The sequence below is a fragment of the Aulonocara stuartgranti genome (genome assembly GCF_965226115.1).
Source record: "Aulonocara stuartgranti genome assembly, chromosome: 5".
Taxonomy (NCBI): Eukaryota; Metazoa; Chordata; class Actinopteri; order Cichliformes; family Cichlidae; genus Aulonocara; species Aulonocara stuartgranti.
Window position 1 is genome coordinate 12,062,248 of NC_138943.1, and position 23,649 is coordinate 12,085,896.

Here is a 23,649-nt window from a genome sequence, read left to right on the forward strand (position 1 = left end):
GTTAATTAATCAGATTCTTTGTTTTGTATCTGTTGTTGCATAAGTTGCATTTGGATACCTTCATGTTGGATAGGTATGTGTTTTTCTCTTGGTGTGTGTGTTTGCATCCATGATGCATGTAACTGCTTGTTCACCTTATTTGTTTCTGTATACATCTGTATGGATGTATGTATATGTGAATTCAGTATACATTTAGTTATATGAATAACTCCTGCAGGCAGCAGTAATAATGTCAGTTCAGCAATGGAAAAGAACTTCTGCTAATTTTGGATGTGGCATGTTTGTTAACAAACCAGTCTTATTACCTACATGTTTGTTCTACATGTGAATGGGAGACTTGTTGGAAAAACTATTTTTGGGGACACATCATGTATTCTATCTAATGAGTCTTACACCGAAGACTATCCCTGTCCTCATTAATTTGGGTGATTCTAACTACACAGTGTTAACGTTTCACTGAGGTTATGCAGTAAGAATAGCCTGCACTGAAAAAAGTCTAACATGCAGTCATTCATTCAATCTAATAAGTGCCATTCAAAACAGAATAAAATCATTGATTTGATTGTGAAACCCTTTCTTTTTGCATTTTAAAATACCACTTTTGATTTGGATGAAACTAAATATCTGTACAAAGGACACAACGCAAAGTTTTTGATTTCTCTCAAAACATATATTTCTTTTCATGTTGAACAGATAATATCTTTAATTTGAGTCAAAGTGATTTGCACTTGAACACGCCCACCAGAAATAGACCGGGACCCATTTTTATTCTGCATGGCTGCTGGAAACATCATGTCACATCTTTGATTAATTTCATCTGAAAATAAACGTAAGTAAAGCCAAGTGTGTTACAAAAGCTTTTATAATTTGTATTACCAAAATTGCAGAAAATAACCCTATTTAAGCTGGGTCGACAGCCACCCCCAATTTTTGCATGATTGTAGCTGCTAGCTACAAGCTAGCTAGCTATCCGGCGCGACGGTAGAACTGGTTACCAGCAACCGACCATCACAGTCGGGAATGCAAGTTAGGCAAAAAGCCGTTTTTTACCAGTATACTAACTAACTACCTAGCGTTACCACGATGCATCGGTGGTGGATACAGCTAGCTAGCATAAGTTCATAGTTCATGACATTCATAGTATAACTCCGTGCTCCGCTTCGTTTGAATTTTTCTGGTGAGCTCGCGGTTTCTAGACACAAGCTTGTGTTTGTGCGCGCACGTTTGTCTCTGTCTCTCTTCATATAAATATCTGTGTGTTGATGGCCAGGACCTTCGAATTCAGGAGGAAAGAGGTTGTGGATAAGAAGCCTGACATCAAGAACCTCTTGGAAAGATGGCCAGGTCTATTTCAGATGGAAGAGGTATAACTTTAACTTTTTTATACTAATGCCTTTTATCATAGTTTGGAAATTGGAATTATGTTTTGACTTTTTCTTGTTGGAAGTTGGTCTTTAAAAAAATGTATTGTACACTGTCTACTCATGTACAGATTAATGCAGAGTTTCTGCGGGTTACTGCAGTTCCCCTGCTAACCAGATTCATGGTCCAGCTGGACAAGCACTCCCCACAGCTACTTAAAATAATCAGAAAGAAAGGAGGGACAACCAAAGCAAAAACTGCCATAATCCTAGAGTTTCTTGATCAGGTAGGGTGTATATAATTAACTATTAACATGACAGTTAGCATTTTAACCGCTGTATCTAATGAGAATTTGTATCCTGTTACAGTTTTATTTTGGTAACGTCAGTGATTATGGCTGTGACCTTTTAAAATGTTGAAAGGAAGTGTGGGCTTTGTTCTTGAATGAATGAAGAGATTTATTGTCATTATACAAGTACAGAGCACAACTACAACAAAATTTATTTTGGAGACACATTTTCACTCTCACTCGCCAGATACACATACATACATATATACGTATAAACTTTTATTTAGGGACAAGAAAGCATATGCCGCTTTTACACCGACAGAACACGGTGTGGCTCAGTTCGCTTTAGCCCCCTGCGGACGCTTTTCCACCGCCTTTACACCTGATTGGCCCGGGTGTGTGTGGTGCCCACGTGATGTGATATAGAAGCGCTCCCACAAAAGGCTTTAAAAAAAAAAACTCCCAGCAACCATACTCCATTGACTTTGGACCATGGCCACTTCCTCCACAAGAACCAAAAATCAAACCAATCAAAATGAACCACAGACGGAGCAAAGTACAAAAACACACATATATTGCGATTGTTGTTGTTCTTCGGACTGTGACGTTGCAGACAAAGACTTTTGCACACAACTTTTCATAGCCAGATGGGTTCACCCCTGTTCCCAGTTACGTCTGCTTTATGTTTCCACCACAACAAGCGAGTTCATCCGCGCTAAACTGAACTGCTCTCAAGCGCACCGTGCCGATTTGTCGGTGGAAAAGGGGCATTAGTCACCTCATGAGGATAGAGAGGTGAAAAAAAATTCCTCTCACGCAGCATACTCTCCATATTGCATAGTAACAATTTTAACTGTTCCTGCAGGATGCTGATTCTGACATTAGGAGGGAGTGTATACTTAAATCTCTCATTATCTACCTTGGAGAACGTGTTGAGGACTTGATAAAAGAATACACGGTATGTCCATATCTGTTCTGTCTCTACATGAGATGCAGTCTCTTGATGTAAATTTGACAACTCTGCTATTAAATGCAGTGATTAATGTAGGACAGCAATGATTAATCAACTCATCAAGTTAATATCTTAGGGTTCTGTATTGTTTTCTTTTTTTTTTCTTGGGCTTTGTGGAACATTTATGAAAATGTTCCGCCATTGATTTAATTTAATGATTATGCAATTCACAATCTGATTAGTCAAATAATTGTTCTAATAGTCTGTGACCAAACAACTATCAAAATAGTAGTTATTATGGTCAAAGATTTATCAGGTGTGCCAGGCTTCAGTTCTTCACTTGTACATTTTGTTCCATATTTTACCTCAAGATATCCCAGAAAGATGAAGCTGAGGAAGAGCTGCAGAGTACCACCATGGCACTCTTCGTCTTCAGGGACAACTCAAGCCTCCTACATCAGCCTCGAGACATCGGGATAATCATTGATGGTGTGGAAGTCCTGAATGAGTTGCCTTCTGTGGCAGCTGGAGTGGCAAAGGTCTTTGGACTCTGTTATGCTCTTAATATGGAATATCCACGAGGATTCAGGTTCACCTTTGAGGCTCTTCAAAAGATTATGATGGAGCTTGACTTTAACAAGATGACCTCTAAGATTCGCATTTGCATGCATGTGTGCATGTGTATGTGCACATGCATGTGTATGTGCATGTGCATGTGCATGTGTGCTTGGTTATTTTTCTTGGTTGGCCTGCAGTGATATTCTACATTCAAAAATTATAAGAACACCCATTTGAAAGGGAGATTTAAGTTGATTTCATTGATACATGTGTAGATTTTTTTTTTTTTTACATTGTACAGGCACAGTGCACATATAAACATTTTTGAGTACTGGCAAATTGGTTTAAAAAGAGTTTTTATAATGGTTTTATGCCAGTTTTAGACAGGTTGCAGTTTTAGACAGGTTGCAGGTTTTATACCAGTTCTAAAAAGATTGCAGGTTTTATACTGGTTTTCAAAAGGTTGCAGGTTTTATAAAACAAACATTTCTCTAATCATTTCTGCCGTAGCACTAAATCTGTATATTACTAATCCTCTCTATTGATTATAGTTAAAATGGTTTGGAACAATAAATAATTTAGAAATAATTGGTTGGCCAACTGTCTTTTTTATAGGAAATGCAGAGCATTTTTGAACTGAAATAAAATGAAATGTAAAAAATATAGTTTGAATATATGTAAATCAATTACCTGGCTTCAACACAAACATATTAGTTCATGTTAATTTGGTTCGATGTGAATACATTAGGTTGGTTAAATTTCAATATATTAGCTTGGTTCAATAATTAAAATATGGTTCTATGTAAAAAAATTTGGATCAATGCAAAATTTAAAGTTTCAGTCAAGTCTAGTAATATTGTTTATATCAACATAAAAGTATCAGGTCATATCAAGTGACTCATTTTGGATTCTATGAAGTCAAATATTTTGGATGTGACAATTGGACATCATTTTTTTTAATTTGAATAGGGTTATTCTTTTTACAGTGTGTATAAAATGTGGTCGTAATGAGGTTTGTGGATTGTGACGGTGTAATGTTTGTCAAAAGCCTGTCAGTGAAGTCCTTTCACTGCAAAGACAATTATTTCCATCCCCGTTTCATTGTGGTAAGGGGAATAGGTAATATAAAAAATAACAATTACTATATTAGAGCTAAATGACAAGGGTAAATTTAAAAACTATAACAAACTATATAGTTTGTTTTAAGCCAAATAAAAAAAGTTGGCTTTTTGTGGGTTTGTATTTTTTTTTCCTTTCCTGTTTTCTTTTTCTTTTTTTTCAAATGTCAAATAATTTGTATCAACAAAGTAAAAATGGCTCTATTGCAAGGATTGTGGCTGGGCACAAAGTTATAAATACTATTTTGAAGAAAGATAGCCAACATGCAGAGTGGCAGATAAATGTGTATACCAACAGAGAGATACAGGCAGAGACATAAGTAAGAGACATGTCAGAGCCATTGGTATAGATGGATATAAAGTGCCAAAGCCAGCGATAGAGGGGATGATGGAGAGCAGTGGGTGTAGAGCCTCTTAGCCATCACCATGAAAGCAGCTTTTCCACTTGTTTGAGGTCCCAGGCACTGCTCTCTAAATAGCTAAACATCATCTGTGACATCAAGACACCGAGGGCAAGCATGTACTTAAATATCTAAAATTAGGGAATGGAAAAGGCATCTGTTTTTTGACTGTAGCACACAGATGCAGCCAATGTACAAGTACTTCTCAAAACCTGAACTCCTGCTGAACTTTACTGGATTTAATGAACGACTAAAAGGCATTTTTTTTCTTAGTTTTCTGACAATACCAGTTTATTATGTGTTTGTGTGTCTGTATTGGTAGGCTAAAGCAACTTAACGTTTGTCAAATGCTGCTGTTGAATGTAGCAGTTTTTTCCACTGGCAAAAATCATAGAAACTATGGGTAACACTAACCATTAAAAAAGGTTAAAAAAAATTATTTATTTTAATTATTTCCATATTCTCACCTGTTCCATCCATTTCCAGTTTCTTATCAGCTTCTGCTTGCAATAAGCTGCTGGCTTCACAAGGTAGTCCAGACATACATCTATTCAGCTACATTCCAGCAGCTTCTATGAATCACAAGATTAACCTGAAATATAAGATGACATAAGAAATCTCTCCAGCATATCTATATTCCTGAAAGCCCTCCAAAGTCCAGGAAACATCATCATAACATTCCAGAAGCACCTCAGCTGGATCCTTTCAGCAGTACGCATCAATGCTTCTACTATGAGATTCTTTATCTTCTCTATTTATACGATCCACATACACCCCTAAAGAATTTTGGATCCTCGTTTCGGAATTGTTCGGCAACAAAACAAATCTCATTGTAAGTGCCTGTTCTAACAAAAATATACTGCTAAACTGAAAGCTTCACTCCAGCAAACATTGTTTTTTTTTACTAATACAAGAAACTGCAGCACTGATCCAACTGCTGACCTCATGTTGTAGCTGACACTCAGGTCTTGCTCACTTAGACCAGCAAGTTTCCAAGTAGGGAACACATGGGAGATGAACACACTGAACTGCAAACTGTTCCAGTGGGTACTGAATGGTATAAAATGAAGAGTTTCTCCAGAGGATCACATGACACAGAAAGAAGGGGATAATAATTTAAGACCTAATGAATGAAATTTTGATTATTTGCACCTTAAAAATCTACAAAATCTGGTTTCAGCCAGTAAAAGCTTGGAGTGCCTACAGCTTTGCATGCCCCAATATCTTTTTGTGCAAGATATTAAAACCCAAGTTACTCTCCAGTACATGCATTGGAGTGTGAATCTTAGATAGAAAGCACTTAAACATAGAAAACTACTCGTATGAATGAATGTGAATGGGTGAATGAGGTATGTTTGAGTGCTCAAGTAGAAGAAAAGAACTATATAAGAACCATTTAGCACTTAGCCAGAAGTTTAAACTAGACAAGAACTTTGAAACTATAAATTTCTACATCAAGCATACTTTGTGCTGTGCTGCAAACATAAACTGATGTTTCAAGGAGTCACCTGATGCGAAATACACTGTAGAGGCCATTTGTCCTCTCTGCTTCGATCTAATTTGCTCATGACAATCACACTAATGTATCTGCATTAATGTGCTGTTGATTTATTGCCATGCACCATTAACGCACAAAGGGGGACTTGTCCCAGTATGTCTACTGTACAGTGGCATCTAATGTTTCTAACCACATGTTGACCAGGAGAGAAAATTTTGCTCTTCTGCTGGTTATCACTTTGTTCCATGTTGTCCCATTATGCTTGTTTTAGGGCACAGTAATAAAAAGTTCAATGCAAAATGGGGAAGGAAATTCAGTGATTAATTAAGTGATTCCAGTTTCATTATCAATATCACGTATTAATTCCTTTCCCTAGGAATTCGCTTATCAATTCTCATTGGCTCCTCTTTCATACTCATCATCATCGTTAAGCAGCATATCAAATACATTACATTCGTTCAAGTTAATTGGATAGTGTGTGGGCAAATCTTAGTGTTGGGTTTATTGCTCAAAAAAGGTAATGTGTTATACATTACTTGTTGCTGTTCTTAAAAATAATTCTATAATTCATTACACAATTCATTACGTCACTTTTAGGTAATTTCTCCATAAAATAGCCTGAAATGTATTGTCTCACAATTACCATTTAACAATACAAACCTCAGGCTACAGCCCCCTACACACTGACACAAATATCTGCCCTAATGAGGACACACATATGATCTTTCCTTTAGTGTTTAGGTATGAGCACAAAGGCCACAGAAGAAAGCAAAGATGAAAGCCAGCATTAAGAAACTTCAAAAGGATTCTCACAGTGATTCTCCTGTAGATACATGAACAGGTGTGTCTCCAAGCATATGGGACGCTGTCTCAACCACTTCAATATTGGATATATTATTGTTATATATTTAATCCTTTGGATATAAATTTTCAAAGTATAGCCGACTAAAATATGTGTCTGTCCTGAGGCCTAGTGGAACTCAAATAGGTTTCAATTAGATTTAACTTACTGAAAGCTCTCATCACCTGCAACAGTCATAGCGAGCGTGCAAAATATATGCAGAGCAATGCATACTTCTCTTCACTCTAGTGTTTATTAACCAAGGTGCCTCCAGCAATTAGGCACATGTTTTGACATAACAGTACTCACCTGCTTCTTCAGATACATCTGAGGTTGGTGCAGTGTCAGGAGTGTGGAGATGGGAGTGGGGCAGCTACACCTGAGAGAGGTTCGATTTGTTTTGCCTGGCACCAGATTGTCAGATCAGTGATGTAGTATACATATAAAGGGTCTGCCTGCACCATTTACATGGCTAAAATAACACAAATGCATTATTTTCTGTTACAAATAAAGTAAGCTAACTAATACTTGGAAAGCAAGTAGTTTCTTTCATGTGGAATTTGCTATGAGTTTAATGTCTCTTTTCTTTTTTCAAGCCCAGATGTCCTTAAATAATCCTTACGCCTCTTGCACTCAGAGGAGCTAGCGCTGGCACCTGGACCAAACCAAATGATTAAATAAGGTGGGGGGAGATGGGTCAGAGGCTGACTGGATTTTATTCTTTGTTGCCAAAAACAAAACTAATGCTATAAAACAAACATGTTCATAAGCAAACAGTATTTTATGGTGATAGGTTAATAACTTAAAAATAAGAAAACAAGACAAACTGACTGTTCTCCTGTTCTGTAGGGCCCTTGGCAGTCATGGACTCACAGGCTTGTCATAATTTTTCTCCCTGCTATGGCATCCTTGAGCATGAACAGGTAGAAATGGAGGCTGCAGCTGCCTGTTGAAAGTCACGGTCTGGCAGCTAGGCTGGGGTTGGCATTCACTCAGCTTTAACATCACTCTGGGTTCTTGGCTAGCTTAGCGTTAGCATGCTGTCTGTGCAGGTGCTGGCAACGAGACGAAGGTCTGTTAGCAGCATAATGCAGCTGTTTCTGTCCTGGATTCAGTTTGCACTTTACCATCGTGCTCTCTTGCTTTTTGTGCAATAAAAATAATGTTGATACCCACACTGCAGACTGCACCGCTATTTTCCTCTTCCTGCACACAAGCTGAAATCAGCTTATTGTGGGGCAGGTGGAAGTGGAACCAACAGTGGAGTCTATAGGTAGGCAGGCGATCAATTCTAAGAAGCTACTGTGAACCGGTTCTCTACAAGAACAGGTTCTCGATTCTCAGATACTCAGATATCAGAAAGAGTGTAAATGATATTCAAAAGTGTAATTGGCCACATTTATTTTTGTCATCTTTATATTAAGAATTGCTAAAAATTTAATTTCTATATTTTAATATTATTACTTCTTGAAAATGACTGGTGCTGCATGCGCAAAAAGGGGAAAAAATGATGAACACAATCTTCTAAAAGATATTTTATAATTTCTGACTATTCATTTGAAGCTCCCACATAAACTCTAGTTCAAGGGGATGCATTTCGTTTGTGAATCTGTGCAGATTTTCGTTGCTGTGTGTGAATGAGGTTTGTTTTATGTTGTTTGAGTGCTTGTTCATTTTGAAATGCACATGTAACTACATGCTCTCGCATTTGCATCAAACATCTGACTGTACACGTTTTGTAAGACTGAGTATGTATTTGTGTGTGTGTGTGCCACAGTGGGGAATTAAAATGATCCAACATTAGAGTGTTTCAGATCTATATCAAAGAGGGTCTGAAGGATTCAGATGTGCCCTTCAGCACTGAACACACACACAAACATGCACACTTTGTGAACTTGCTCATATCTCATGTTAATGTCTTTTTTCTTGTATCTCCCATGACATCAGATGTAAGAGACAACACTGTGCAGATAAGTATCACTTGAAAAAACACACACACACACACACACACACACACACACACACACACACACACACACACACACACACACACACACACACACACACACAGCCCAGAAAAATGTTTTGGTGCTGCATGGCCCCATTAATGCTGTGTATGTGTGACTGTGTGTATGGATTTTGTGTATTTCTAAACATTTGTATGAAGATGAAGTCTTGAGTGTTCACCTCCATGAATGGGATTGGGTCATTTGTGTATTTCTTTGTGCATGTATGTATTCAAATCCTCATGTGTTTATCAAGTACCTGCCTGTGCTTGTGTGCGTGTGTGTGAGTGTGTGTGTCCTTTAACATTCTAGTGGCCCACATGAGCAATGCTGGGTGTGCGGCTACAGTCAGGTAGCTATAAATCACAGAGACAAACACTGGATTTGGGCGTTAGGAAAATGGCTTGTTCCTGCTGAAATGTCGGTGTGTTCACCTCCAGCCACATATCTCTGTCTGCAGCACAACCTACCAATGCCCTTGGGAGAAGACACACAAAAACACAGGCACATAGGCACAGACAACCTGGAACACCCAGGTACAAAATTCTCAGGGTGGATGATGATTTGCAAAGACGCTCTCCTAGATCAGGGAGAAGTTCATGAAGTGGGATGTTATATATTAATATGTGACTCTTTGTATAATTACTTTACATATATTCATTGTGATGTAGTTTAAAATACGTTGACAAGAAACACACTTGTGCTGTATAAAAGAAACTAACAGTAGGAATTAATGTTCTTAGACTGCCTCATGATGTGACCCATCAAGTCCTTACATCTATTTATCAAAAACACCACGTTCTTCTCAAGAGTCCCAGCTGGCATTAGCAGTCAAGGGATCTGATCAACAGATCCCTTGACTGCTAATTTACTCATGCTAATTTACTCATGCAACAATGGTATTAGACATGGAGCAGCAGATCAAAGGCGCAATACGAAAAAGCAACATGAAATTAAAAATTTTCCAGATCCAAATTTGCCGTGGAACGTGTTTACACATCAAACATGTTGCGTTTTTGCAACTGTGTCCTCAATAAAAGCACAGTGAAAACAATGAAGTTAACATCAAGTGATAATAAGGTGAAGTTTCTAAACAAGAAAGCATAAGTGCTGCAAATTCATATTCGTATGTTCACACGGATTTTACTCGTCTGGTGTGTTAAGACGTGTGTGTTAGTTTTGCACTTTATTTTAATGTGTTTCTTTCTTGGTTAGGTTCAGGGATAGATTGTGCTTTTTAAGCAATAATTTATGACATGCCCCTTCACAATATTAATCACAATATTAAATCTACATACCAAAAAATGAAGCTAGCCAGTGGGTTTAAATATGGTTTTAGAAGGCTTCCTTTACAGGTGTTCATTTATGAGAAGCTGGGAGAGACAAACCTGTATCAACAGCTTGTTGGGTCACTGCAAAGTAAGCTTTAGGTCAATCAATACTAAAATAAATCGAGGGAATAGCTAAAACTGGCATTTTGCATCTTTTCAAGATGTTTTGCTGCATTCTGGTGACTAGGGATGGGTATCGTTTAGGTTTTATCCGATACCGGTGCCAAACCGGTACTTTTGAAATGGTGCCGGTGCTTAAAAGGTGCTCAAACCGGTGCTTAAAGAATGGAGAACACAAACTTTGTCCAAAAACCTCTCATGTTCAGCTTTTTTTTTTCTTTGTAAAAAGATAACAATGTTAGCCTTTTCTGCAGCTATGGGGCATATATGGTATCACTCTTGGCTGGAAGCAGTGCTTAAACAATGGAAAAAACACAAACTTTGTCCAAAAACCTCTCATGTTTAACTGTTTTCCACTTTTTCTTTGGTCATTTTAGCCTTTTTGGCCAGGGTGAAGGGAGTATCTGCCATCAAACAAGAAGACAGCAGCATGTAACTACGACGGTGTTTGCTAGTTCACCTTACCTGCATTAATTTAATAACGTGGTTAGCCTACTCAACGTAAATTATACACGAACAACATTAAGCTACTCACGCAGAGAAGAACGGCTGCTGCTGCATCATCATCCTCATCATTTCTGCTACACTGGCAGGGCTAGGGGCCAGGACTCTACTCTTCGGCTTTTTGGGGGATGTTGCTAACTCTGGATCCGATTACAGGCACCACACCCGCAGTAGATGCGCTCGGTGTGAGGTCTCGCAGCAAGCTATCAAATGCAGCGCATTTTTCGGCTTTTTAAAAAAAAAAACGCTATGCGTCGCCAGGTGTTTCATCGGATTTGAGGTGTTACTTCCTTTGACAGTATCACAGTATCAGCTTAAAGCACTTGTTGCAGGCTGCTGAGTTTGCATATTTTTTGCACAATTTGAGTTTTTTGCATTTTTGAGTTTGAAAAAAAAAGCACCGAAATAAAGCTCCGAAATGTGCGCTGCTTTTCGGTCTGGTTACTACCATTTATGTCAGAACTGGTGCCATCATGGCACCGGATACCGGTACCCATCCCTACTGGTGACATTTACTTCCAAACAAGTTGTTTTAACTGGAATAGACAGCAAATTAACAAAATACTATGGGAACCAACAGCACTGATAATAATATAGAGGTTATTCAACAAACACATATTTCACACAAAGTTGTTACTACACTATCTTTGGATTCAGGAATATCTCATACAAGCTGCAAAGCATGTCATAAATGTTGATCATAACATTAATATCACCTGCTGTTGTTTGATCATCTGAGACTCAAAGCCATCCATTACTTCTCACCTTCCTTTGCACCTTTTAAAGGTGTTTATTCCACCCTCGCTTCTACATTAAACGCTCACCAGCAAAGCCAAATTTAGAACAACCATTTACTCATGCAACAATGGTTAAAAAACAAAAACAAAACAGACGATCAAGTTGGTCTGGATTCATGATCAGATGGTGAAATCTAAAATTTTATTCATCACTTGTGTCATCATCAATTTTTGCATAAAACCAGGCCCACTGCTGCAGATGCATTCTGTATTGAAATGCAAAATATATATTATCATATAAATAAAAGTATATATATTAACATAATCACAAAAGACACTGATCTAATGGTGATACCATTAGATCTTCACATACAAGAAGTCTGTTATGTGAGTGGTTAACCATGCAGAGCAAAATATGTGATATGAGATGGGAAGTGAGTCCTCACTCAGCCTCCTTCTCTCTTCTCCTTCAGTGTCACACACACACACGCACACAGGACATAACAAAGTCAGCTGCAGACAGAGTACTGATGTAGACCTTCATGCTTTATAGCATACTGAACGGGTGTCTGGGAATTAGCAGGGCACTTGTTTGAGTGTGTATATTCACCGTGCAGGGATTGGCTCATTGATACTGTGATCTGTCACATCTTTACTTGGATTGCTTCTGACAAATGATCAATTTAGATAACGTACACTGAAATCATGTGTTGGTGCTTTATGGTTAGGATACTAAAGAGAAAGACTAGACTCCCTCAGGAACTATATGTTCTCATGTGTGTAAAAGCAGTATGGTAAGTTTATATTTGTGGGTCTGCCTGAATATATGAAAATGTCAGAAGTTGTCACAGCATTTTAAAGAGATGTGAGTTCCTGGCTAAGCCAACAAGTCATAAAATTGATTTTTCTGGGTGATCTAAGCACATACAAATGGATGATAATAGCCCAGTAAAAACACTGGTGTCTTGACTATTTGTGAGTGGGACACATTTTTTTCCATTATATGTACTTCTTCATCCTGCCAATTCCAGCAGCAAAGAAGTAGTATTATAACAGTATAAAACTACAGAAATGTGGGTGTACATAATTACATGCATACAGGGTTACAGGTGAATTGTTGTTTTCAGAAATAAGTGAATTAAATGAATTTGTTTACACGTACAGTTTTACATTACAATGGGAGCCAACTGGAGGTCATAGTCCGCATCCCTTTTCATTTAGTGCTGAGGCACTGAAAACGCCCTGCTGGTGCTGTGAGGATGTCCTTTCCACATCCTCCTCCCACATTACCAGTTATATCACTTGCACTCATCTAATACTACACAGGTGGTTTCATCATCTTCCTCTGATTCTTTAAAACGTTCACTCACACAGTCTAGTTGTTTTTTCATCACACCACTCAACTATCACACTGTGGTAAGGTCTTTGTTTTCTATAGTTTTGCTCTTTTCTTTCTACATGTCTTTCGTTTCCTTTTTTCTTTTGCTGTATTTTTCCTATGCTCGCTTCTTTTCTTCTTAACATATTTGTTCAGATGCCACTTTATTTTTGTTTACTTCTTCTTTCTCTCTATTTTAATTTATTAACGATCTTCCTTCAGTTTCTTTTTCCTGCTTTGTTTGACTTGCTCTGTATTTACTTTTTAGCCCTCTGCCTTGCTTTTTTCTTGCCTTCCTTAATGTCAGCCTTTTGTATCTTTTTTGTGCGCTGTCCTCTCTTTGTCTTGTTGACTACTTTCCGTTTTCTTCCTGTCTTTGCCTCTGCCTATTAGTCACTTTGTCTCTTTTTAACTTGATCTTTTTTCATTGCTTCATTGTCTGTCTTTGTATTCGTTTGGTCTCTTTTTTAACTTGTCTTCTTTCTCATTTGTCTCTTTCCAGCTTTTATTCTTTATTTTCTTTGCTTATTCTTTTTCTACCTGGCCGAGCACCTTCTCACTTTTCCTTTTCATGCCAGCACCCGACCCATGTATCTACCTGTCTGTCTGCCTTCTATCTGCCTGTTTTGCCTCCTACCTCCTCTCAGGCTGTGCTAGTTCATTTACTCTGCATGCTGCCTTGATGTGATTTCAATGCAAATAGCAAGTGAAACACAAATGGATCAGGTTCTTTGTGCAGAGAGACGCACGAAGAGAGAGATCTTAAGACTGAGTGAGTGCTAGGAAGCGAGTGACTTCCATTCTTCTGATTTCCCAAATGGAGAAGCATAACAATCTATCACTCCTGCAGAGAAAGTCTGTGTGTATAGATGGATGCCGTCTCTCCTGTAGTGAGCACAGCTGCAAATCACTGTCAATCACATAAAAATCCTGTCTCTGTTTTCTGTGAAACAACACTGGTGAATTTACATTTCTACATATTCTAACCCATTCATACATACGCACACATCATGCATGCACAAACACACACAGAGACCACCTGCATAGGAATTTCAGGCTATCTTCTTTGATGGTGGAAGTAATATCTGACTGGTAAATGGAGAGTCTCAGTTTTCATATCCTGAAAATGGGGCTCCCTGCTGTAATGACTTCACTCTAGCACACGTCACTATGTTCTCTTTTTATCTTTCTCTTTTTTCTTCTTCATGCGTCTCTTTGCTGTTTATTATTGTCTAGTAGGTGCATTCTGATTTGATGGCACTTCATTAGTTGTGACTGTCAAAAATGTATATTAATGATCAAAAATTGTTTATCATATAGGAAATGTCCAAATGTAAATCTGCAGATTCCCAGGCACTGGCACAGCTTCCAAGAGACTTGCCAGAGCGCCACATTTTCTGATCAGACACACAATGGTACTGAATTCTCACCTTTTTTCATTCAAATCCTCTTAAGTTAAAAATAAATCAGAGTGTAGTAGCTCTTAAAAACAGTCTTTACTGTCACATCTTCGACAACCTGTAGTCAAGAAAGACAATTTTGAAAGGAATAAATGGAACAGGAACAAAGACAACATATTTCAGATTAGCAGCATTTACAAACCTCATTTGGATATATTTAGGTGCAGAGAGTAGCTTGAGTTTTCTCTGTACACCTCTAAAAGCAGCACTTTTCTTCAATATTTAGATTTTTAAATCCATGCCAGTGAACTCAGTCAGAAATACTGCTTTGTATACAAGGTGATCTCAGAGGTTTTAAAAACCCTGAACTCAAACCTCAGTCAGTATAGGCTGTGGTTAAAGTGCCCTTAATTGGGACACCGAGTTTGTACTGGAGGTTCCCATCTATTGTGTATGAATTTAACAGATTCAAAGAATAAAATGTTCTTTCCACGTTTTGTCACTGAATATTGTCTGAACATTACTTTGTTGAAACATAAAAGCTATCATTTAATCCTGCCACAAGTAGTACCTGAAATAAAAGACATGGCAAATGAGATTTTTAAAGCAATTTACAAAGTATTATACTAGAATGCCATGCATGTCTCCAGGGAGAACTGGTGTTTTCAAGCACACCTGAAGTGCTGGCTTTGATTTTGAATTACCTACCATCTCCTCAGGCTCTGACTCTCACAGTGAATTGCATATTAGATGTCTTTAATTACAGGTATTTCTGTTGTTAATCTGTTTTCCCTCACTGTTTTTGCATTTCTTTGTAAAGTGTGTTTTTTCAGAATGAATGGTGTAAGGTTGAATGGGAAACAAGTGTGGAAATGAATTGACTGGACATTAGTGGATACCTAGGGAAAGTAATTTTGTGTGTTAAAGTCTGGAAAACGCACAAATGCCTTAAAACAAATTCCAACATGAAACAGTTGTCCTGCATTTAGCATTTACTAATCAGACTACCATTATGTGCAACAAAATCTTAAGTATCACAGCTGCTGAGCATATCAGAGAGTAAACATCTAGCTACGTACCAAAAGCAAAAGAGTTTAACAATTGCTGCGGGCAGAGTGATGCACAGCCTGAAAGCACCAGCCTAAAGTGAACGCAAACAAAAGACCTCTAGACTTGCAAACAACTCCCCGCCACACTAATTTGCAGATCTGCCATAGCTTCTTTGCATTCCCTGGGCTTGGTACAAAATCTTCATCTTACCCTCTGTTCTTATTTTATTATTTCTACCCACATTTATTTTTCATGGTACCAAGGCAGGCATGATTAAAAAAATAATCATTTATTGTCAAGAAACTTGATTTCTGGTGAGTACATTGGATACACTCACCAGCCACACCTGCTCAACTGCTTGTTAATACAGATAACCAGGCATTCATGTGAAAGGAAATAACATGAAGACCTGCTGAAGTTAAAAGCAAACATCAGAGGGAGGAAAGGTGATTTAAGTGACCTTTAATCGGACATGTTTGTTGGAGTATTTCAGTTGATTCAGTAGGATTTTGCTACACAACCATCTCTGACGTTTACAGACAATAACTTGAAAAAGAGAAACTGCCCCATAAGTCACAGTTCTCTGGGTGTAAATGCCTTGTTGATGTCAGAGGTCAGAGGAGAATGGCAAATTGCATCACACTCAAAGGAAGGCAACAGCAACTCCAATGACCATTACACTATGTCCTTATATCCAAGATGTGCAGAAGAGCATCTCTGAACACACATGAGGAACCTTGAAGCAGATGGGCTACAAGTGCAGGAGTCTGTACCAGGATCCACTCTCTGTGAGCTAAGAGCAGGAAACTAAACCACATTTCACGTGAGTTCACTATTTGAAAAACATTGTCCAACCTGATGAGTCTCGATTTCTGTTAGGGTGTTAGGGTCAGACTTTGACATAAATAACATGAAAGCATGGATCCAGACCCATCCTGTCTTGTATCAGTGGTTTAGGATGTTGACGATGTGGGGGTATCTTCATTGCATTGTTTGGAACCTCAATTGAGCATTTAGTCACCACAGCTTACTTAAGTATAGGTGCTGACCATCTCCATCCCTTCGTGTCCATAGGGAACCCATCTTCTGATGGCTGCACACAGCAACATGACAGTGAGTTCACTATACTCTCCAAATACACCAGATCTCAAAACTATTAATAGAGCAGCTTTGGGATGTTGTGGAACAAGAGATTTCAATAAGGACTAATCATCTCTGGGGAAGGTTTCCACCACCATGTTGAATCTATGCCACAAAGAATAAAGGCAGTTCTGGGAATCCAGCTCAGCATAAGCAAGTGTAAATAATAATAGATAAATATGCCATGTATATTTAGTGTACCGTGTAAGTGTACATAGTGAGTGTATATATTTAGTTATAGCCACAAATGCTCAGCATGAGCTAACCTCTACAGTGTTTTTGTCTTACTACCTGCGCAGCTGTACTCAGTGTTACAGGGACTTACTTCAGATAGGTGAAACTCAGTCAAATCAAATCATAATGATATATAAAAATGAGGCTGGAGAGAACCAAGAGAAATATTTTCCTATTTTGAGGTATAAAAAACTGAAGTTTGGTAAGTCAAACACCCGTGGATGAAATGAGCTCATACATTATGAATTAAAATCAAAATAGCAGTAGATACAGTTGCTGCACTCAGAACTGGCAGACATCATACCAATATATATTGTGAGTGCTATTACATTCACAATATGTGTGTGTGTGTGTGTGTGTGTGTGCGCGCGCGCGCGCGCGCGCACACACACACACACACTATTATTTCTTTTTGCTTCATAAATCCAGTTATGCTTTTCTTACAATTCTCTGTATAACTATCACTTACATTTTTGTCAGTTTGATTTATGCCATCCTTAGTGGGAGGCTATTGGTGCTCAGTAAAAACCACTATTAATAATTTAATCTTGGTATTGCTTGCTGCCTGCCGCTATTGCTCAGTGTGGTTTAGGTTGCATCTTTGTGCTATGGGGATGCTGAGCAGGCATAACAGGGCAGGCCTTTGTTATTAAATTTTTTAACCACAGACAAAAAGAAGAAACGATCAACAAATATCAGAATTGTATTAGTTTGTTTTGAAACCAGTGAATTTCAGCAAGCTCACAGATTTGCACAAAATCTTATTTTTGCTTTATAACATTATGACATTTATGTTTTTACTCTAAATATCTGTCCTTCCAAATAATTTTTGAAAATGTACTATTCAATATTTTTGCAAGGGACCCCTTACAGTGAGGAGGGGGCTATCATAGGGCCAGGGCGAGGTACACCGTGGACAAATCGCCAATCTAATGGAGGGCTTTGAGGTTTTTTTACTAGATGACAATGGCGCAACCTTTATAATGCGATTTTTGTTTTCTTTGTTTTAATTGGTATATGAAAGTAAAAATATATACAAATATTTTATCCCATTTTATGCCAAATCTTGATCTTTCCCTTAATTTGTTTGCACTTTTTGTTTCAGTCACAACATTATCTGCATTCAACTTTTTCACTTTTGGTGACTAAATGCAAGTAGTTGCTGTGACCAATGCCAGTTGCACGGCAATTGAGCATGCACGGCAACTGCACATGTCACGTGGTGGGAGGCAACCTATCTTGGAATAACTGCAATCTGACTGACTGCAGTCACTTTTACACAGACTGGCCAAGGTTTACAAATAATCACTATTTAATTTATACATGCAGACACACACTGCAATCAATCATTTTGCAACGAGAGCAACTTGTCTGCAACATGTCTTCTTTTTACAGTAGGGGACTCTGGTCAGCTTGTTGCCAACTGGCTGTCGTTTGGTTATTTTTCTATATAAAATCAAAGTTGTCCAGCCCCTGGGTCATTTTACAGTTGAATCACCATCCTGCAGCAGCATCATCCCTGCTGATGCAGCCAATGACTCTGCGGTGGTTGGATGCATCAGCAGGGATGATGAGACAGAGTACCGGGCTGTGGTCGACTCCTTTGTCACGTGGTGTGAGCAGAATCATCTGCAGCTCAACGTGGCAAAGACCAAGGAACTGATCGTGGACTTCGGGAAGACCAGGAAACACTTGACCCCTGTTTCAATCCAGGGGGTCAGTGTTGACATTGTGGAGGACTATAAATACCTTGGAGTACACATTGACAATAAACTGGACTGGGCTAAAAACACCACAGCACTTTACAGGAAGGGCCAGAGTCGTCTCTATTTTTTGAGGCGACTGAGGTCCTTCAACATCTGCCAGAAAATGCTGAGGATTTTCTATGAGTCTGTGGTGGCCAGTGCGATCCTCTATGCTGTTGCATGCTGGGGGAGCAGGCTGAGGGTCGCAGATGCCAACAGACTTAATAAACTGATTCGTAAGGCCAGCAATGTTGTGGGGATGGAGCTGGACTCCCTCAAGGTGGTGTCGGAGAGGCGGATGCTGTCCAAGATAAAGACAATGTTGGATAACACCTCCCACCCACTCCATGACATGTTGGTCAGTCACAGGAGCTCGTTCAGTGAGAGACTGAGATTACCGAAAAGCACCACTGAACGACACAGGAAATCATTCCTGCCTGTGGCCATCTCCCTGTACAACGCATCCACTTAACACACTGTTTGCTGCTACAACTACACATGTTTCTTTTCCAAATATTTATTTATAAGTGACTTATGTATGTATGTATGTATATATATGTATATATTGTACTATTCTTAGTTAGCGTATTGTCTGTCTTGTCTTAATGTTGGTTTAAAATGGAGCACTGTAACAAAAAATAATTTCCCCCAGGGATCAATAAAGTATTCTGATTCTGATTCTGATTCTCTGTAATTACTTGTGGAGGAATTTAATTCATTTATGTTTCAAAACTATGAGGTTCATTCAGGCATTGAGCCAACCATGATCTCTATACTTAAATATTCTATAAGGTTCAAGGTTCTCCATTCGCCACATGCATAGTTATAAAAGTATAACACACAGTGAAATGAAATGGGGGGGGGGGGACAATATATATAACATATACATTAGGTGAATGTGCAGTGGTAGCATGTATGCAGCAAGCAGGTGAATTCTGTACATTAAGTGAATTAAATAAGAATAGACAATCTGAACATTTTACAAAATAAACAATATGAACATATTTATGTACATTGTGCTGGTGGGTTTGGAGTGTCTAGAAGAGAGTGTCTCAGTCACTTATGGATGATGTGAGAGTCCCAGATCCCTCAGCTTTGTGAACCGTCTGCTGGGCACTATTGTGTTAAACACTGAACTGTAATCAACATTCTCCCATAGTTACCCTGTTTCTTGTCTGCGTGGGTGCAGGACGCGGGCGATGGCGTCCTCTGTGGATCTGTTGGGTCGGTAGGCGAACTGGAGCGGACCTGTGGTGTCTGGGAGACAGCTAATAAGGTTGGAGGGCGTTTATGATGAAAAGACAATTGGTACATATCTGGTATCAGTTTACCTAAATTTGTTTTCATTTTAAATGCAGTGATTATGAGCACTACATTCCAGCAAATGCAGAAACCATTGACAAGATTGAAAAATGAAAGGTAATCATGTAAGAAACTATTCCAGGAATAGCTTAAATAAGCAGAAAGAATACTGATGTTTGGTAGGATAAGGAATACTTGGACTGTTATCAGCTGGCTTGTTTCAAAGTGGTACCATACTGAAATGCCTTTTGATATTTGTGCTTCTCTTATCCAAAGCTGGTGATCATAGACAAGGATAGAAATGTATGTCAATTGGCAAATTGAGAATTTGAGGCCTAGCTTTCTTGTAAGTCCAGTACAGTGGCATATCACTCCTGACACCACATCAATCCCCGCACAGATTTTGTTTTATCTTGTGAACAAGCACCTGAGGAGCTCAACACACTATTTTCCTGCAGCACTGTTCTGGCTGTTGTGGAGTTTCTGCCAAAACAGTTTACTGAGTAGTCTAAAATAAACAGAACTGTTCAGTGATCAGCATTCCCAAGAATACCTTTCTAGGAGCTGATAAAAGTGGAAATTGTGCACTATGTCAGCACAATCAAAAGTGAACCATAGCACAAAATATTTCTACTTGTTTATTTTATGACAGGCATTTAAACACACACTTAATAAAACCTTTGGAAAAATACACAGTGTAAAGAGCTGAGTTTTTTTAAAATAGAACATTAGCTGTTGTGCATTGTGATTTATGTTATTTGTATAAAGTGTACACTTTCTAGCTACAATTTTATATTCTTACATTATGGCTTTATAATTTATTTATAGTTTTATCCAATGATAAGAGATTAAATTAAGGATCCAAACCTCTGTACTGAGGAAAAATATTGGAGTTAACTCAAGCAAAACAACAAAAAACTAAATCCAGAAAGCAGAATCACCCAATATTCTGGTTCAGTAAGTGGGCAGGAATTAACACTCTTCCAAATACACACAATTACACACCCAGTCACTCCATCTTCACACTATGCATTCCAATTTCCATCCGTACTTAATAACGCTGTTATATATGCCGTGCTGTGGCTAACATCCTCTGATTTCTATCTCCTTCCTTCCATTTTCTTCCATTTATTCAGTGCAGGGTTACGGGGGGCTGGAGCGTATCCCAGCTGCCATACACCCTTGACAGACTGCCAGTCTGTTACAGGGATAACACAGAGAAACAGACAACCATTCAGAAACACCAGTTAACCTAACCCCACTAACTTCATGCCTTTTGACTGTGGGAGGACACGCGAGCACCTGGAAAAAACTCACATAGACATGGGGACAACATGCAGACTGGTAGATTTGAACCTGGGACCTTATTGTGAGGCAACAGTGCTAACCATCCCACCGCTATGCTGCCCTGATTTATATCTCACTAAATGAAAAATGGAACTCTGCACCTCAGTATTATGTGGCTTCATATACATGTAGATGGCTGCATGTGGGTGTGTATGGTGATCCATATGCATGCATGCTGTTCTTCTCTGCTTATGTGTTGAGTACATCTCAGTGGTGGTTTTTTTTTTGAACCTGCAAATCTAAAACAAATCCTTTACTGCTCACACCCCCCGGCATGTCAGTACATACTCACTGAGCTAATTAATTTTATGTTTTTTCAATAGACACTTAACTATAAATGCTATGCTACTTCACAACAAGAAACCATTGTTAAAATTTGAGTGTCCAGATGATAGATTTCTCTCTAAAAATGAGTTGAATGCTAGTTTGGTTACCTTTTGGGGGGTGTCCAATTTCCAATTTTAAAATATGATATTTTAGTGTTATTAAAAAATAGTAATGACATGAGCAACCCTATTAATTTTGCATAATTTATTTTTTTTATTTTTTTTTATTAGTTTTTCTGTTTTCACAAATAGTACATAATTACATAACATAATAAAGTGTACAATTCAAAACCGAAAATAAATAAATAAATAAAAAACAAACAAAAACAAATAAACAAAACAAAAACAAAAAGACTGATAACTAAGCACAGAACACCAGCTCAGTTCCATCTAAAAATAAATAAATAAATAAAGAGAGAATACAATACAGTACAATACCTGTGGTCCCAGTATTACGTTGCAGTTTGAACACTCAAGAGAATCCTTGTAACATAATATTAGAAACATCAGGTTCCACATAGTTCATGTATGGTTCCCACACCTTAAAGAGTTGATCTGTTTTTGAGTGCAGTACACATGTAAGATATTCCAATGGTACTAGATCCAACACTACTCTTTGCCAACCTTTAATAGTTGGTGCTTTTTCATAAATCCATTGGAGTAGTATATTCTTCCTTGCCGCATAAGTGAGAACACAGTACAATCTCCTATTATTCTTGGATATTAATCGCCGGCTGGGGAGGCCCAGTATGAGAGACAGAGGGTCCATCTCCAATTCACAACCGAAAATCTTCTCCATTTCAGATAACACATTAGACCAATATTCTTGCAATTTCAAACATGACCAGAAGCTGTGAGTTAGGGTACCAATTTCTGTCTTACATTTGAGGCACATGGGTGAAAGGGTAGGATTATATTGAAGTCTGCGAAATATGGATATATGCATTCTGTGTATAATTTTTAACTGTATTGCTTTGGTACGATTACAAACTGATATTGATTTGGCATAACTCCAGACTTCATGACTCTCACTAAAGTTAGTACTATGTAAAATATAATGCCTTATCTGTAAGTAACGGAAAAGTCATGTTTGGGGAGAGAATATCTCTCAACCATTTGGTCTGAATAATTGATTTTTAATTAATAAATGATGATGCTGAGTGCTGAGGTGAGGAATATATGGCCTGGATAGACACAATATACTTGTTAATTAGACATTGATTTTTACTTCACCAAACAATGGAAATGATTCATTATTTATAGTCATTATCAGCACACAAATTCAAAATGGAAGAGGAAATTAAAAAGTGAATATATTAGTAAGGCCAAGGAGAATTTAAGACTAAAATGAGACAGAGAGAAAATGCATACCTGACAGATCTGGCATACCGAAACATGTAGCGAGGCTGCATTGGGAGCATCTGACAGAAGCCCCAGTCTACAAGATCCTCACTTTCTACCGCTGGCAGAACTTTGACAGCATTCTGAGGAAGCCAGAGGACATTGAGTCTTAGTGGACAGCAGCTCAGCAGTGGTCTGTTGAAAATGAAGGTTGGTGCCTCTTGTGGCCAGAACCAACAAACCAAATGGTGGGCACCAGAGATGGCTGTGGGTGGCTATAGCTCAGGAGGTAGAACAGGTCATGCACTGATTGGAAGGTTGGTTGGTTCTATCCTTCTCCCTTAAATATCCTTGGGCAAGATACTAACCCTATTGCTCTCCAATGCATCCATTGGAGTATGAATGTGGCATGTTGTATAAAGTGCATTCAATGCTATCTATCAGTCCATTCCAGTCACCAAACTGAAAAAGCGTTCAAGCTTTCAAGCTTGGCTGGCATGAGGCAGCTTAGAGATATCAAAAGGCTAAGCGGAACGTGGCCTTAGGAGTAACTAAACCAAAACTTGGGTATGGGAGGAGGTGGGTGAGGCCATGGAGCCTTTTGGTCAGCCTCAAGGCAATTCTGGCAAACCATCAAGTGACTCAAGGAGAAAAAGCAGTTCCTAATTC

At 38.4% G+C, this 23,649-nt stretch overlaps 2 protein-coding genes across 2 annotated transcripts in view; one reads left to right on the top strand and one right to left on the bottom strand.

Annotated features, from left to right (window-relative positions):
- The window catches only part of rspo4 (R-spondin 4), a 101,358-nt gene extending 93,713 nt beyond the window's left edge, over positions 1-7,645 (bottom strand). The window contains exon 1 of the mRNA XM_082534436.1: positions 7,329-7,645. The gene's annotated coding sequence lies outside the window, so the exon portion shown is untranslated. The remainder of the gene's footprint in view (positions 1-7,328) is intronic.
- On the top strand, positions 490-19,958 carry LOC309707365 (uncharacterized protein; the record flags this gene model as incomplete). The annotated part of the gene is made up of 6 exons (XM_082534678.1): positions 490-829; positions 1,271-1,364; positions 1,493-1,648; positions 2,517-2,609; positions 2,975-3,274; positions 19,854-19,958. Exons 2-6 carry the CDS (start codon positions 1,356-1,358, stop codon positions 19,956-19,958), a joined length of 663 nt encoding a protein of 220 aa, XP_082390804.1. The 5' UTR covers positions 490-829; positions 1,271-1,355.
- Positions 19,959-23,649: the final 3,691 nt, after the last annotated feature.